We start from the raw sequence: 18,313 nt of genomic DNA, 5'->3' as shown, positions 1-18,313 counted from the left end.
ACAAGGCAAGCCAAGTTAAATGGTTTGGGCAGGTAGTGTGGACAGGGCAGAAGCATGGTAGTCAGACATTTTGGCTGAAGTTTAACCTGTGTTAACAGCCTAGTTTAAGCATCATTGTTTACACAATACTCTCAAACAAATAGAAGCCCTACAAAAGACAGGTTAACTGTTCTTTTCTATAGAATAACTAGTCAGTATGTGTTCAAGAATGAATTTAATGCAAATCTTGAAAAGGGTACCTAACTAATAACCACATTTGGAGCTTTTAAATACTATCTTACTCTGAGGTATATGTCTATTACTGTAAAAGTTTATGCATCACATTCTAAAATCTAGGGTCCGAGAATAAAGGCTAATTGTATTTTCGAAGTCAAGCAAGCTATAGAAAAACAGGAAGAAATAGCATGTGGCTTGTGTTCAAGTGTTATTGTTTAGCATAACACTTCATGCAAGTAACACAAAAAAGTCTACATACTCAGGACTGTTTACATCTGAATAAATACAGTAAGTTAGCAAATACAGTATTTAAAATTATCTACAAAAAAATGTGTTTTACCAGGTATTCACTGTTTGTATCAAGTCAAAGCAGAAAGCTGTCAGGGCAATACCAAAGAGTATGAAAAAAAAGAGAAAAAAATTAAATTGAGACATTTTAAGAAATCTCCTCAGAAAACAAATTAATATTAACAGTTAACTAAACTGAAACTAAAACAAAGACTAAAGCTATTAGGTGGCCTTATCAGCAAACACCTTAAATCAAAAGGCCATAAACAACTATGCTTTACATATTATTTGTTTATTTCACACCATGAGGTAAAAGCAACACATTTCCTTTTAGTAAAGTATACACAAATAGCCTCACTCAGAATACACTTTTAATGCACATAAAAAAGTATTCATCTTACAAATTGTTTTGCAATCCAAATATACAGTAGCTTGGAAAACAATATTTTAGAAAACAAAAGCCAATGTAAAAGGACCACTTAAAACAACTAAAATGATAAAGGTTTCTGTATGGCTCCGTATTTACAGTTTTCTTACTGCATCATCAATATCAGAAATCTGTTCCTTCAGCTGGTTCCACTGTTCTGGATTTAAAGAAATACCTGAAATGCATTCAAAAATAAATACTTAGGACAAAAAGAAAATTGTAGTGCAGGATCTTGCATAATTACTGTCAAGGCTGGTTTCATACACAAAGTCTGTCACAACTATTAATGCTTAAGCTACCTCAAGTGTAACAACCATCTCAGTTACAAAGCTAAAACTACTCATTTGGAACACTTCAGTTAAACTTCAGACCTTAGCTTATCTCTGGACAAGTTTAACTTATGAAGAAAACAAGTGCAGCATAACAAATTCATTCACAAGTGTTAGGCTAAACACAAGTAGTAAAATACAGCTCTGGCCTTGATAGAAGACAGCACAAAAGACATGTAGGAAATCAATCATATTCCTGTTGGCTCCTAAAAGCCATACCTCTGTGGACTGAACTTCTATGCACTTTTAAAGTACCATAATTCTGGGGGTTTTTTTCCTCCTGTTTCTTAAAGCACTGTGAATAACATATACTATAAGTAACATTTTGGAGAGACTCTTTCACTCCCTAGCACTCACAAACCAACGTGGAAGTTATTTTTTCACTTCAAGTTCACTATAGCTTCTAGTGACATTCAATCAATAATTATTCAGTGCCCCACAACCCATCTCCTCAGTTCTAAATTTGTACTTCCTCAAGTTCAAGTCCAGACACGTTTCCTTTGTGCTTTCGTCTCCTCATTCTTCCCCTAAAATCTCTATGCAAGTACAGACTCACAGGCCTACCTCTCATACTCTCTCCAGCAAGGCTCTTCTACTATTTACCCCCACTCTCCCCCCTCAGTGATCAGGCTTCCTTCATTGCTTTCTCCCTGTAGGTGGAGCAGGACCTGAAAACAGGTGAAATTTTGAATTCCATTTTTGGGGCTCATCACCTTTTTTTTTTCTTCTACCATCACTGTCTTATCAGAGCACCACTTATCAGAGCAGCAAGCAGTCTGCATGGAGCTATTCTAAGCAATTTTCCACCAGTCTTTAGAAGGCAGGTTTCTTTTGAAAACATTTAGGCCAGGTGTGCTAACCATTATTAGGGGACCAAACATCAAGATGCCCCTGAACAACATATCGGATAAACTACATGTAGTTCAGACCTGCTGTTGGAAACAGTCTGACAACAATTCTAAACTGTTGGGATTTTTTTTTTTTCCTACATTTTATTACACAATTTCAACTGTTCATACTGTTTTTAGGATAGCTAGATAAGGAGCTCATAAGTGCATCAATGGAACATTAGACTCGTATACTGTATCAGATTATTATTAATTTTACCCTAATAAAATTCAGATCCTTTTGCCACATTGATAAACATTTCTGTCTACATCATGTAATTTTTGTCACTTGGCATACCCATCAAGTTTCATTGTAGTTTACCACTCAAACTGCATATACTTTTGATTTCCACCTCAAAACACAGCAGTTTAAAGTCCTTAGAAGTTGGAGTAATCTTTTTTGTTAAGTAGCAGCTCCAAGAAATTTTCCTTTACAGTACCAGTACACCTGTTCATACAAACCTATTCTCAGTGATTATTTAAGAGCTGTTGAAAACACTTCTCAAGCTTTCCAAATATCTATTTGCTCCTGGACACACTAGGAGAATGTAACAAACCTTATGCTGATTCTACATTAAACATTTTCAATATCCAGGACAGGATGTTTCATACTTACCTCTTTCCTTGGCACAATATGAAAAGTGATTAAAAGTAAGCTTTTCTAACAGAAGCAACGTGACATTAAGGAAAGCACTACTACTGCAACTATCCTCACATCCCCATCTTGCAGGTGGCAAAGTTCTGAAAATGGTTCAGTAAGGCATGCCATAAAAAGTAGGTATGGGAGTAGCAATTAAAGGTACAATGGCTTATGCTGTGTTGCAGATTAGAAGCACAGTACCAAAACTTGAACACTTGAGGTATTTTCACCTGAACTAAAATCTTGAAATATTGTTTACTAAATTAGTCACATTAAATATTTTAATTATTTTAATCTAAAATTTGACATAAATTGAAGATCATCATTGTTTTAAAGAAATTAACATCTTATTACAAATGAATAACTTAAATCTTTACAGTGACTTTTGAAATAAGAAATCCAATTGTAATAAAAGCAAGAAATTGAGTTGATTAATTTAATCAATTGGAAAATGTATGGCTCGGTATATAACTTCCATACCAAATTTGCTTGTATTTGATGCCTTGTTTTCCATAAATCATGGGGGATCCATTTAGGAAAACAGACTCAGGCCAACAAAAAAACCACTTTGCTTTTGTTTATAATCTACAGACAAAACTAATCATTTGTTAAAATATAAATTATAAAAAAGTAAAAATACTCTAAAAATACCGTGTAGTAACAAAGTATAAAAATCTGATACATAAAGTTCTCCAGCAAACTGCAGACAATGTTTTAATACAAAATAACATGAAGCAGAACAATACCTTTTCTGCCGGGCTTCATTTCACCTTCTTGATCCATCCAATATTCTCTAATATCAATTAAGACTTTCCCTTTAAAGTCACGAACACTGACATACCTCATTTTACCAATCTGTCAAAACACATATAAGGATATCTTTTAGATATTTTACACATTACAGCATTCACTTTTCCCAGCAGTATCAGACTTGGACACGTGACATTGCACACCGCAGCTTATTTTAGACACCAGAGAAACAACTAGATCAAGAGCTTAACGCAGAGTAGTCAGTAGGCAAATAAGTAATGACAATACTGTCCTGGTTTCAGCTGGGATAGAGTCAATTTTCTTCCTAGTAGCTAGTATAGTGCTGTGTTTTGGATTTTAGTATGAGAATAATATTGATAACACACTGATGTTTTGGCTGTTGCTAAGTAATGTTTACACTAGTCAAGGACTTTTCAGCTTCCCATGCTCTGCCAGGTGCACAAGAAACTGGGAGGGGGCACAGCCAGGACAGCTGACCCAAACTGGCCAAAGGGCTATTCCATACCATACCATTATTTTATCTTCCTCTGCTGTCCTATTAAACTGTCTTTATCTCAACCCACGGATTTTATTCCCCCCCACCCCGATTTTCTCCCCCATCCCACCAGGGGAGTGAGCAGCTGTGCGGTGCTTAGTTGCTGACTGTGTTTAAACCACAAATGGATGAATGACTTAAAACCAGTTGAGCATTCAATGCTCAATGCAAAAGTGGCTCTCCCAAAATAAAAATACCTATATTTTTAACAAGCTTACCTCTTACAAAACCCACTAATTTACTGTTTTCTGAAATAAAATTTTGCCTCTATTATAACCATCTTTGTTAGTAGCAGTTGTAAACAAACAGGGAAGAGGAAGCTCTACTCCCAAATCCAAAATTTTAGTCCATTCCATATGTACAGAAATCAAATTAGATATTCACATGAGATAAGCACAATTTCGGGGGGGGGGGGGTTGGTTGGTTTTTTTATATATTTTTTTTTTTAAACAGTAAATACAGATGGAAACAAAAGTAAGCCACCAACTGTCCCATGCCTGTTCCCAAGTCCTCATAGCACTTCATTGGAACTGTGGTTAGAAGACTGTACCAGATGTTCCAAAAAAACATCCCAATCCTTTAATCTTACCAGCATGTAGCACAGTATGAAATGACTTTGGAATTTCATAATTTCATACCACAGCGGCTTAACTGAATTATAAGGACTTCTTTTTTCTTAGGACAAAAAAAAAAGGGGGGGGGGAAGGGAGGAAAGACAACAGGCACACTGACAACTACACATTACACTACATATTTAGGCTTTATCAAATTTGGAAAAATTTGATAAAAACTATTCATTCACATAAATTCAAAGTATAATGTGAATTTCAGAATCAGAAATTAGATAATAAAAACAATCAAATACAATTCATGCAAGAAATTCTTAGTATTCTGTATGCACCTTCTGGATACACTTTATGAAGAACAAACACATTCTAAAGTAAGCAATTTTAAAAATAGAATATTCCTTCCTGATAAAACATTAGTTTTCAACTTCCTTAATTTATGCATCTTGCACTTTGACATAATTTAACGGGGGGCCAAACACATCTTACTAGCATTAAGTCTAACCAGAAAGCATGAACAACTCTCCAACTAAAATCATCCACAGATGTTTAAGTCATAAAAACTGTTATTTCACAAAATTATATATAAACAAGCACGCTTAATGTTTGCTTAAAGTAATTTTTCTTCTTATGCAGATCATGCTAAATTAACCCTAAAATTTGTTTTAAAACAATTGGGACATCTTTAGATACCATAAGCTTGAAGCAGTTGTTTTCATACTTCAATGCATCCTTTAAAATGAACAAGGGTCATTTGTGATTGATTTGTTCAGTTCTGATGTGTTCAGTTGTGATTGATTTATTAAATACTTTCACAGTACTACAAATTTAACATTCAAAAATAATGTATGATGTCACGGTAGTCGAGTTCTTTCAGACCCAACTTGATACCGTGCCCAAGTCCGTCAGCACTGCTGGCAAAGGATATCCTAAATAGCCTACATGAACAACATTTCTTGGTTTTACCCTATAACACTTCAGTGACTTTTAAGGTCACCTCTAAAACCAGCTTCAAGTAGTAGTACTCCATAACATCTTTTTTTTCCAGGTCTATCAAAGAATATTAGTGCATTGCCAAGTAATTCCAGATTTGCTCCAAGAAATAAAATCTGATACAATACAGCAGATTATAGCTGCAAATACAGTAAAAGGGTTTAGGATTTGACTATTAGAGATAAGACTACATGTCTTAATTCAACTACATAAGGCAAGGGGCAATAATACAAAGTACACATCATTTAGTCAATAAGTCTACCTTAAATGTAAACAGTTCCATATGAAAATGCTGAAATTAAGTTAGGTTTTATGTCACTGTCTAGATTTCAGCTGAATGCTCACATAACATTTTGAATGTTTAGTTGAACTCTATGCAAAACAGTTGCCACTGCTAAAAGCTTTAAATAGGCTCCTAAAGCACAGTTTAAAAACCTCAACCAAAATCTAGATTTATTTAATTAAATTGATGTTTCTTGAAGTTCAGTTACCTACAATTCTGGCATTGAGTAATTTCTGAACAGTTCTTTGTTCACACAGCAGCTGATAGATCAATGAAATTATTCTAGGACTAAGACACCTTTGTATCTCTCTAACCACATTAGTGTTCCAAGGGCTGTATTGATTTATAGCAGGGTAGTTACTGCAGTTCAACCTTCATAGACAAGTTCATATGCTTTTCATTAAATATCACAGCTCCTTAGATATACTATTCTATTGAATTAAATAAATCAGAAAACATGAAAAACACTATTTCCAGGTTTCTGTTTCTTAGAATAAAATGCACTGAACTGTGTCTAGGTTTCTGTCACAGCTACGCAACTGACTTCCTGTATGAGTTTCAGCAACCACCTTCTTCACCATTTTTCCTCCTATTTCCAGTTTGCCTTGATTAAACTGTATACATGCTGTGGAAGTAGAAACAACAAAAAAAAGCATCCCTCTTTCTTAGCTGATAACTATATGTATAGCATTAGAAGCAGCACAATAAGCTAATATAAACTCCTAGAATAGAGAGTCCTGTAAACAGCTGAGATCTGCAACACATCAAATTGGTTTAGCACATTAATTCTGAAACTTAGGTGGTCACTGATGCATTTCACAATCAATCACCTTCCAGAGCATCACAAACTTATATATTTATCTACTTTCAGGAGTCTATGATAGGTAAAGGCATTACACTGGGAAACTGAAGAACTTATTTCTCACAAGTCAAAAAGCAAATTCGACCCAAACTTTTTTTAAAAAAAAAAAAGAAAGAAAAAGAAAAAAAGGGGGGGGGGAGGGGGTGTGACACGACAACAGGCAAACTACTTCTGAAGTAACAATTTCTGTGAAATACCTGATCACATCATGTGGTTCCACTCTGGATAGTCATTAATACTGTATCCTGACAGCTTTAACAAACCTTTTCCAAATCAGGCATAGGTAGATGACAGGATCTGTAAAACTAACCAAAGCACATGATGCAGAACTCACGTTGGCTCAAAGCCACAGACAGGAATTTAATATATCAACACTAAACCCTTCCACCTTAACATGAATGATGCTTGTCCTTAGGGCCTCTAGTAATACATCACAAATGGGAGCAAGATAAATTTCCGCACCCCAACTGCGCCCAAATCCTTTAACAAATTCCAAAGTATACTAGGGTACCTAAAAACCTAAAAAGGCCAAGACATGTAAATAAATAAAATACACTTGGTCTCTTATACTGAATTAATTCCCTTCTTACAGTTATTCTATTCTTCATAATTAGTTTCAAGAACACCATTACACCAACATTTAATTACACCAACACAGTTTCAAACAAAAATAATAAAATGTAGATCTTTATGAAAATGCCAAATCTTCTGAATACAGCAGTCACAATGAGCTCAACATTAAGAGAAGCTGTATACTTTAAGAACACAGCCTGAAGGTGTAGAACAAACCACCAAGTTTCACATAATTTGCTGCCACTCCCACACACAATATGGACGCCACAGAACTTCTGACTATCCTACAAATGCTTTACAGCCTGATTTCCATCAATCGAAGCCACACTTGTAAGTTATACTGCAGAGTCACTTGCACAGAGATCATTTTACTACCATGGGGAAGCAGAAAGGAGAGTTTCTAGTATTACTAATAGTCCCAGAACAAACAAAACCATACCTAAAAATTAACACGCAACTACATCTTCTAGCATGCTCTCCTGGGTAGGGGGGAGAGAGGGGAAGTATCCTCTGACCTACAGTGCTATTTCTACACTGAAACAGTTGCATCTTAGTTAACACATATAAGCTGATGTAGCATGAAAAAACCACAATGCTTCACATAACACAATAAGCAATCTAAAAAACTTTTGTTGTTGAGTAACTAAAAGGCAAGCAGAGACTAAGGAACACTGATGGTTTGGGTCAAGGTGATATTGAAATATTTTTTCTATATTTTACTCAAACACGAAGAATCCTACTCTTATCAGACTAATATGAGTCCTCTACTGTCTGTTTTTAGTAACTTTTTATTATCTTAGGTCAAAAAGGTTGAAAGAAATCAGAGCACACAAATACTTTAATTTGAAAGGGTTTGGTTGAGGTTTTTTTGTTTGTTTGTGGGGGGGTTGTTTTGTTTTTAAATCAGGAGAGCATTAAAAATTTTAACCATTTTCCCCAAGGCTGGAATTTCTGAACCTATTACAAACATAGCATAAAGCCTATACATAGTTTTTTTGAGTTCTAATTGCAGTTCACCTCATTAGGCATAGAAGATACTATCTCATTTTTCCTACATGGATCAAAGCGTGCCCCAACAGAACTAAAAATATTATATTCTTCCTTCGATGGGGAAGTCCAGGCATCGATGCCCAGTGTCTTAAATTGAAGCTCTCCCTCCAATTATACATGAAGAGGAAAGTGAGAAGTGATACATTAAAAATAACTGCCCTGTATTACAGTATCAGTTAAGCAGGTCTTCTCTCTAGAAAAGTTTTGGGTTGGTTTTTTGTTTGTTTGTTTTTTGGGGTTTTTTTTGCCATATTACTTTGCACAGCTACAGCCCCAAACCATTTCTTTTGCCTTACTCAGTGTTGGGACCATCTTATTAGGCACTTCTCCTATACCCTTTCACAAACTTAAGAATCAAAGTCTCTAAGAATTTAAGTTCCTTTCCTATCCCCTGCCCCTTTCAAGCCAGCTAGTCACAGACATTTAATAAGTCTTGATCCACACCCCTAAAACAGGTAATTCTGAGCTACATATATTCTTGCACAGCTTTCAGCACACATTGCTGCTGCCTCAGCTAACCCCAGGAACTGCAATACCCTGAATTCACAAATGCTTCTTGCTACTGAAAAATGTACATTCATCCCATCTTAAAAATAAGGACAATATCAAAAATTACAATCTTGTTGGATGTTCAGTGAGAAAAACCTGCATCATAAAGGAACAAGCAAAACTTATTCCAAGACACTGTCTTATAAGACAGAAGCCAAGTTGCCCTTGACCTAGTTAAATAGGAACGAAGAGTCCATATTTTGGTTTCCAAGAACCTTTCTTTCAAGAGCCCTGATTAAAAACACTTCCATGTAGAGACTGTCCTGATCTAATATTTACAGTATACTCATGGTAAGCGTTGTATTTACAGACAAAATGACTACCCAGAGAGTTACCATGGGCAAAGACATGAGGGTTAGAATTAATTGCCACAACTCAGATTCTTTTACTCTGCTGAAACCTGACAACGTTTTTTCTGAGCATCTTATCTGCATGCTAGCATAGTAATCCCCTTTGGCCAAGGCTTCAGGAGACCAAGCACTATGCTATCAAGGTATTCAGATGGCCTCATAAAATTTATACTGAATATGATGTAAATGGTTACCTTAACCAGGCTCTAATAGAGTCATCAATTTTACCTGAAACATATTCTCATCTCTGTTACTGCTTTGCTTAGAAGAAGCTGCACCTTTTGAACTTTCACCAGTCTTTTGTTTCTTTACAGGCTTTTCTGGAGCTGCTTGCTTTTTCCGCTTTGCCTTGGAGCAAGAACAAAAAACAAACAAAAAAAATAAATGCATGAACCACAACTCATTTTATAAGTTACAAAAAAGTTTACGTTAGAGGTCACAAACTACTACTATGCAATACACATTATCACCTTCCTTCTGTGAAGGCAGGAATCCAATATTGTACATTTAGACTGGAATTAAAAAAAAAAAAAATCTTCAAACGAGCCTAATTCTGTTCCCAGTGAAGTTTACCATAATACTTTGGCTTTAAAGAGAATTGAATTAGATCAAAATACATTTCAAAAAGCCTACTATTTTTGTGCAGTAATACTGTCGGTTGAGTAATTTTAATTAAAATTTTTAAGTCTGATGGAAGTTTCACCTTCCTTTCCACTGAGTGCAATGAAAAATGCAGGACAGCTAACAACTCTTCTAAAAAAGAAAAAAATAGATGAGACAATGAAGAAAGGATCTGGAAATCAAATTCAACAGAGAGGTTTTTTTTTTTAATTGGAGTCCAATTTCTGTCCATAGCATGATAAATTAAACATGTTTTTAAAACATTCAGATGATATCACTTGTAAATCAGATTACTTAGCTAGCAGATGCTACAAAGTTACTATTTCTACTAATGGTTATGTAATAATCATGCCTGCCCCAAGGAAAGAGTAATACAAAGATACCAAAAATTAGTCTCACCTGCTAGAATCATATTGCAGATAATCTCTTTTAAAGACAAACAGTTCCAACAAATATGGGAGGTTGTCATAGGAAAAAAAAAAACACAACACCTTACTGCCCACTGAAGCAGACTGTTAGACTATGTCTTCTCAGGAATACATTTCCCTAACAACAACAACAAAAAAATCACCTGACCATTTTCTCTTATATTGAGATTTGACAAAACACCTAATTTGCTAAGTGCAACCAAGTCACATTTGAACCAATTCAGTAAAGCAGACCGAGTCTCTTCGCATACTGCACTAAAAGACCTGATATGTCTGCATTACCACCCAGCATTTCTTAAAAAGATAAATTCACTGTTGTATTCAGTTTTTGTTTACAATGACTGGTACATCTATACAAACTTATAAATTAAATAACTATTAAAAATAAATGAGAACACTAAATTTATACATTTAAAACAGTTAACTTAAAAATTATCAACTCCAAGACATTCAGGTTGGTTCAGCTTTTAATTGAGAAACTAGTAGGTGGTATTACAGTAAATGTAAGAATCTGAAACAGAGAAGAACAACATGTGAACAAGATAAGCAAGTGGCACATGGATGACAGGACAAGTGGAGGCTTTTGTTTTGGACTTGCAAGTAATCCAGATACCAAAATGAAGGGGGGCGGGGGGGGGGCAAGGGAAGTGTCCTCAAAATTAGTCCAAATTCTTGCCATCAGGGGCAGCTTATACAGAAGCCTTCTATCACTTGCCACAAAGCAGCAAAGAATTCCAAGAAGCTTGTGGCTAGATATACCATATGGAAAATCCTGAAGAAAGCAAAAAAGCAACTTAAAAAGTTTACTGCAAAGCAAAAAGCATCCACCCAAACCCTAATCTTGGGGGGTTTGGGGGGTGGGTTTTGTTTTGTTGGGTTTTGTTGTTGTTGTTGTTTTGGGGTTGAGAGGGGTGTTTTGGAGTTTTTTTTAAGTGTCTGATAAATCATATGGAATGACATGCATTTTGTGACATAATGCTCACCTAATTCCTTAACCCCAGCCTGAAATATAAGAGTTAATACAGTAATTATAAACTGCATATAATGTTCACCTTTTTGTCAACTTCACTATCTGAATCACTGGCAGATGAGCTTGAAGACACAAGTTCCTTTGACTTAGGCATTCTAGGAAGAGAAAGATAACATGAGAACACTATACAATGAATACATCCCATTATGGCTAAAAGCCATCTTCAAACCTGTTTGTAAAGGCTTATCTTATCCAAAACCCTCCTAAAGACTTTCCTGCCTTTTCATATAAGCTTTACTACACATTGTAGATGTGATCTCAAACACCCTTCCCTCTTATCTCTCTTCCCCTTTTTGCTGCAACTTCCTTAAATGCAGTGGTTTAGATTCTGAACTGTTTAACAAATAGACAATTTTTCACCAGTTTCATATACCCCCGGTATGGTAGAAACCATAATGTAAAAAATACAATACAATACTGTCCTCCAGTCGAATTCTCAATATTACATTCATAAATATAAACGATTAAGGCCCCAGCATTATCTATATTCTTACATGGGCATTTCACCTAGTTGAATTTGCAAGCAACAGCTGCATAATTGCCATACACGAAGCTAAAGTTCCCATCAATAATACAAGAGTCTGAAAAAACATCTTAGTTACAGTGAACTACAGTATTGCAATTAATATTTCCACTGCAGCTTTACCACATCAGTCACTAGTCTATTCACTTGCCAGACAAGCAGACATTCAACTTTCCTTGAATGCATGCTGCCAGGTGTGCTTCTACATCTCTCTAGTATGCAAACATGTGGTTAGATATAGCAGTTGAACACCTTGCCCGTTCTTTCAGAATAAAAATAAGCATCACAGGGAGAAACTGTATAAAATAAACTACAGCTAAGCTAATAAAGGCTAATAAAAGATTAAAGAAGCATATCTCAGGAAAGAAAAAAGAATAGCAGTGTTTTTAAACTGGCAATTAAATAAACCACGTGCAAAGAAAAAAAACGGAGTCTGAATAATGCTAATGGATCAGTGTGGTTCTGAAGTAGGGCAAATTCTGTTGTAATAGTTTGGAGCACAACAATGGAAGCTGTAGCACTGAAAATGAAACAGGGTATGAGAAGCACACATAAGCCACGCTGCAGGATGGAGGCAGAAGAGAGCTGGAATGGGACAATACAAAAATAAGCACAGCGATTACACGAAATCAGGAAGCTGAACAAGAAAAGTCTGATACGCGGGGGGCGAGGGCACCGGCAGAGGATAACCCCAGAGACCGCATTAGGATGAGGGAGTAACAATATGAAGGAAAGTGAGGGCGGAAACCGCAAGAAAAAGAAATGTGGGGGGGGGAGGGGGGGAGGTGCCCCTCAGGAGAAGCTGGCAGGCAGAGCGTGAGGAGACACCGAAGCACCGTGGAGAGCGAGGGTAGAACGAGACGGGCCAAGCGAGGACGAGGGAAAGGAAGATGAGAAAGACAAGCGAGTACGAGCTAGGAACACCAGGTAGGCGGATCCCAGCCGCCATTTTCCTCTCCTCTTCCTCTTTTTTACGGCTCGTATTGCCCCCCCCCAGGGGAAAGGAGCAAGGGCTCGATAGGGGGGCGCGGACAAGGACGTCCAGGTCCTCCTAGGGCAGTGTGGCAGCAAGAGGGGTGCAGGTTACCAGCAGGGGCGGAGAGAAAAGGCAACACAGAAAAAAAAAAGGTGGAGAGTCGTCAACGGACAGGGTCAGATCCCGGCGTGGGTGGAACAGAACCGAGCGGTTGCCCACCGCCATTTTCTCCCTCACTCAAATCCTCCTTGCCCCCCCAACATGGCAGCGGCTCCTCCTCCCGCCCCAGGCCCGCTCCACGGCGGGGTATTCCTCCCGCAGGGCACAGCAGGCACTTAAAGAAAAGGGGAAGCGTCGCCACATAGTTGCCCAGCGCGCCTCTCCTGCACCAGCCGGTAGAGGCTAAGCCCCCAACAGCCGAGAGTGGGAGATAGAGAAAATGGCGGCGGTCCCGACTGAGCACGAGGAAAAACCCCAACACTCACGTTCTACTCCGCGCGCAGCTCCTCTACACTACGACAGAAACAGAAGTGACGCATCACGGAATCCCCGCCCTTGCCCTGCACCATGTGGGAGGAGAGGGGGAGATGTTTAAAGAGGAAGCGTCCCTTTATTACTCGTTCCCACCTTCCCCGCTCCGGCTAGGGCAGCAGCAAAAAAAAATTTAAAAAATAATTAAAAAAAAGTTTCTTACAGAGCTAGTCCCCGCATCCGCTGCTTCACGCTAACTGACGGAGACCTGTGGGGTTGACGGCAGGGCCCTGCCCACAGTCCAGCCTGGAGCCAGGTCCCGTCAGGACTGCGGTCCCGCTGAGGGGAAGTGCCGCCGAGGCCGAGCCTTTACCAGCTGCCTGCCCTCCGCTAAAGGGCTGTGAGAGGGGGCCGGGAGGAGGGCCCTTAATACCTAAAAGGAACCCTTAAAAAATTAAATCTGTAAATCGTTGTTTTCTTTTGCACGCTACAGCAGTTCCTCGATCTTGTTCAGAGCCGCCCCGCCAGCAGCCGTGCCCGAGAGAAGGAGAGGAAACGCTGTGAGGTGGTGTAGCTGTGTTGACTTTGCATACTGAAACCGCGGCACCTGAGGCGCTGTTCAGGAAAGTGCCGGTTCCCCTTTCTTTCACCGGGTGACTTGCATTTTGTTTTCTTCCTGACGGGCTTTGCGGTTGGGGGGCGGGTGAGCCTTATGGCTCCTATCTTGGCAGTCACCTTGGGTCAAGTGCAGGTCTGAAGCGCTGGGGACAGAAGATTAAAGAAAATCTTAGCTTCTGTTCTAAACACTTACTTTTTAAAAGCCCTTCAAGCAAAAAACCCTTGAAAATATAATCTGACAATCTTGCCTATTTCTGTTGCATGTTTACACCAGAATGCTGCATCATAAGTGCCCTGCTGATGCTGTTTCCTGTGTCAGGATTTGAAGAAGAGCAGTAAGTTTAGTTCATCTAAACAAGTATGCAACAGCTTTTGAGATAAACCAAAATGACACCTCTTTGGAGGGGAGGTGAGGAAAGGGTCCCCTGCCCCCATCTTTGTGAAAGGAGATGACTTTTAGCAGCCTTTACAAACTGCAATAGGCCAAGCATGCTGTTGGAGCATGAGTGGTTTCATGTTCTGTCTTCCCGTGTTAGATATTTGAGCCTGTACATTCTTTCAGTTTATGATAAGATTTATTAACATTAAAATATTATCGTAGTCAATACAACTTCACACAAAACTAACGCAGACTGTCATTGTTTGCTTATCACTGCACCAATAGGTCATGTAGTTGTGCTGTAAGCAGCAGGATGCAAGTGCTTCAGATACCCGTTATCAGTTTTAGTCCTTTTCTCATTGTTATTACCTCTAGACCTGTGCTTTTGCTACCATGACAATGCAAGCTTTTTGTAAAAAGTGTAAACAAACTATCAGAAATAGGAAGTGGACTCTAGTCCCAATCCTAACTTCCAGATAAAGCTATTGTTGGTACAGATAGTGGGGTGGTGGGTGATCGGCCTCTGTAGTTCCAAGAACAAACACCTCTTAATAAAGTGGTTAAAATCAAAAGTCTTGGGCTTTCTAAATTCCAAAGATCCCTGTTCATTAACATGGGCCAGAAAGATAAACATCATGTTTGAAGCGGGGGATAATCCCCAAAAGTCAGCATGAGCTGATTCTGATTCTAAGCAGTTTCTGAAAAAAAACTGCTGAAAAACTGAAAAAAACTGAAAAAAATTCTGCTGATTCTAAGCAGTTTCTGAAAAAATACTTATGGGAGGTGGGAGAAGAGGTTTTTAGAAGGGATCCATGAGGTCTGCACAGTCCTCACTATGAATTGAGGTAAACTGTCTCTCAGTATGACCATTTTTCACTTTAGTAGCAGGAAAACAGGAAGTTAATACCAGAAAATAAAAGTGCACTCTCTTAACTAATTCTTGGAAATTGGCTGTTTCATAATGTTATTATATATCTTGCAAAACAAAAAGAAAAATAGAAAAATATACAGTTCTTACTACATGCCTGGCCTTTGGAAAATAAAACTATGGTTGTTTACACAGAATCAAAGCACAGTAAATCATATGTATGTAGACATAGTAATTATCACCACTGTGCAAATATCAAGCTTGTCAAGCCACATAATTGTGGAAGATGAACAGATGATCTTTTAATACTTAATGCTTAACTCAAAAAAAACCAAACAAACAAAAAAACCCCCAAACAAACCTATTCCACACAAGATAGTCTCCACATATGGAATATTAATTTGAAAAATCATAGCTATTCTTTTCAAGGCTTTTACTAACTTTTCATATTAGAATAGTAATGGCAGTTCAGGTCTTTGTAATCCCTATCTGCTTTGCTTTCTTATAGGTCAATACCTGGTACACAAAGAATGCTAAGGTTTTAGGAGCATCACATTCAAATCAACAATTATTTATGCATTTTTAATCAAGTCCTTCAGCCTTGAAATAAATCAAAATGACTAAAAGAAAGAGATTTTTCTGCTGGATCTTAATGAGTTAACCTCTCCCACCTGCAGTGTTTCCTCCAAAGCAAGCACCAAGTTTATTTTTACAGCTGAATTCCCAAATAACAGGTCAGTGAGGGAAGGGAGTGTTTGCTAGGACTGGGGATTTCAAGTTATGTTTTTCTGTAATGATGCGTTTCTCTTAAGAATTATTCTGGTAGTTGAGTTTAGTGGCTGAGCTTTTTGGTAAATTACCCTTACTATATTTTATTCTGTTTAAAAATAAGATACTAAGAAAAGATGCTGGCTTTAGAAAAGTGGGGAAGGAGCCTTAATTTTCTAAGGTAACTTTCTTCTGTTACCTTCTGAATAAGTCATCTATCCACCCAAGGGTTATAGTTCACTTTCTGAGCTCTTAAAATAGATTTTTGTAATGGGTTTGCTCCCTCATCAGACACTTTCCTTCTGTAGCTGCCTTAAAAGGACTTAAATTTTTCTAGTTACAGCCTGATTGCCTCCTTTCATATCACACGTTTTTGGCTGAGAAGAATGTTGAAGTATTAGCTTTTTCTTCAAAGAGAAATTTTAGCATGCAGATTTGAATGAGAATGCTGAAAAATACAAGCTCATGCTTTTGATCACATAGCAATTATTAACTGCAGTTGTTGACTCCTCTTGTTACAAATAGTAGAGCTGGTAGGAAACACATTTTGGGGCAGGCAGAATGAGGGACAGCTCTTTAAGATAAAGTTTGAGTATTCAGTGCTTACTAGTTTAAAAGGTAGGTGAAGAAATCGGCTGAGCAAGGGAAGGTTAGCCTGTAATACAAACAGTAATTTTATTAAAGTGTCAGGAAATAAAGTGTAAGGGATATTGCTAGGCAGTGTTTTTGCTTGTGTACTGTAACTGGTTCATTTACTGCATGCATATGATGTGTAATTTGAGTTTGCATTAACACTTGCATAATTTTGTATTATGCTTGAGTGTTGGGACATTGGATTTTGTGGTTTTGTTGGGTTTGTTTTGATTTTTTTTCCTGTTGCAATTTGGTATTATAAACACTGATAACTTCCATGTATGATTTAATAAATTATTTTATTAACCCTTCTGTTGATATGGTTACTGCTCAATGTCTAAACCCTGTTGTTAAAAGGTAACACTTTTTTGCTTTTAATCACTTAAAACCTTGGTGAAAACATCTGGTCTTTTTGTCTTCATTACTTAAAAAAACATAATTTCACTATAAAATAAGAAGGTTGATAAGCTGATGAATGTCTTGTCTCTGTGTAGCTATGTGAAATAATTTCCAGGTGAGAAGATAGCATTGGACTCCTTATACGGATTTTAAAAACTCCTCCTATCTAGGGCTTTTACAAAAGGAGCACTAAGTATTAAATTAACTTTTCAGGAAATAAAAGTGCAGCTTTTGTTAACGTGTTCTTTACTTACTGTGTAGGAAAGCTTTAATCTTCTGCTGCATCTGCCCTGCCCTCTGGTGGTCACACAAAGGCCACCTGAGAGTCTGTTTTTTAAATAAACGGGAAGGTTGCCTCTAAGAAATCTTACCTGCATCCGCTACAAAAAAAAAAAGTCTATGTTTGCTCAGTTTTAGTGGTTTACAGAGAAGGTACAAAAGATTTAGTTTTCTTCGTGTTTCAACTACAGTCTTGCAGTCCTGTGGTAGCAGCTGAGACGTATGTCTTAGACATTAAACTAAACTAGTAGGATTGATGACACTGCATGTTATTTGGTGTTGCCTTCTTCTCACCATATTTTGGAGATCTCCTTTCATACAGATGAAATGAAGGTCAAAGATTTGCTTTTCTGAATGCTACCTTGCCACTTTTGTCTGTGATAATTTTTAGATGCATTGAACTTCGGACAAATAGAGTAGCTGTACTGTTTAATCCCAAGTTTAAGTTTTGCATTCCAGTGTATGTTTTCATTCTAGAAATTCTTGGTTATTCTTCTGTAATCTTAATAGGAACAGAGATGGAGAAGTTTTTTTCCTATTAAAAAAAAATACTTTGAACATTTCACTAAAGCTTTTCTGCCTTTCTCTGCCACATGATTTGCACTTTATCACTCCATTTATTTTCCTTCCAGTTATGGGTACAGAAATAGGTAAAGTTCAAAATGCCCTAAAGGATCTAATCTGAATTTATTATGGTTTCATTTTGAAGCAAATCTGATACACGTCTTACAGAGATGCAGTCTTGTTTTATAACCCACTGAGGTTTTTTAAGTATAGACTATGAATCTGATCCTGCGAGCTAGTAGTAACATAAATAGATGTTATGTAATGGTTCACAAAGTCACCAGGAAGCATCAGGTTTTTATTGGGAAACTGCTGAGGGAAAGACTTGCATAATACCACTGGGAGTTTTTTTCCAAGAAAATGGGAAACCTTAATTTATTTTTTTTTTTTGCTCATGCTTAGTAAGTGTGACTTCTCAAAGTATGTTGTAATCTTTT

General features: G+C 37.4%; 1 protein-coding gene and 1 long non-coding RNA gene across 4 annotated transcripts; one reads left to right on the top strand and one right to left on the bottom strand.

The window, feature by feature from the left end:
• Positions 1-785: 785 nt before the first annotated feature.
• SUB1 (SUB1 regulator of transcription) lies at positions 786-13,453 on the bottom strand. Its single transcript, XM_072859368.1, has 5 exons — positions 13,383-13,453; positions 11,421-11,493; positions 9,548-9,667; positions 3,534-3,642; positions 786-1,106 (listed from the first exon to the last, which is right to left on the bottom strand). The coding sequence occupies exons 2-5, from the start codon at positions 11,490-11,492 to the stop codon at positions 1,027-1,029; spliced, it is 381 nt and encodes a 126-aa protein (XP_072715469.1). The 5' UTR covers position 11,493; positions 13,383-13,453; the 3' UTR covers positions 786-1,026.
• Positions 12,712-16,946, top strand: LOC140650691 (uncharacterized). 3 transcript variants are annotated; one of them, XR_012042143.1, is made up of 4 exons: positions 12,712-12,848; positions 13,862-13,933; positions 14,261-14,321; positions 15,742-16,946. It is a non-coding gene; the product is annotated as an uncharacterized lncRNA (long non-coding RNA). The 3 variants fall into 3 exon arrangements; XR_012042142.1 differs by having other exon boundaries at positions 13,862-14,021; XR_012042141.1 differs by having other exon boundaries at positions 13,862-14,321.
• Positions 16,947-18,313: the final 1,367 nt, after the last annotated feature.

Source organism: Ciconia boyciana, chromosome 4 (assembly GCF_034638445.1).
Source record: "Ciconia boyciana chromosome 4, ASM3463844v1, whole genome shotgun sequence".
Classification (NCBI taxonomy): domain Eukaryota; kingdom Metazoa; phylum Chordata; class Aves; order Ciconiiformes; family Ciconiidae; genus Ciconia; species Ciconia boyciana.
The sequence above is the reverse complement of the archived record's forward strand: the minus strand, read 5'-3'. Positions and strand labels throughout refer to the sequence as shown.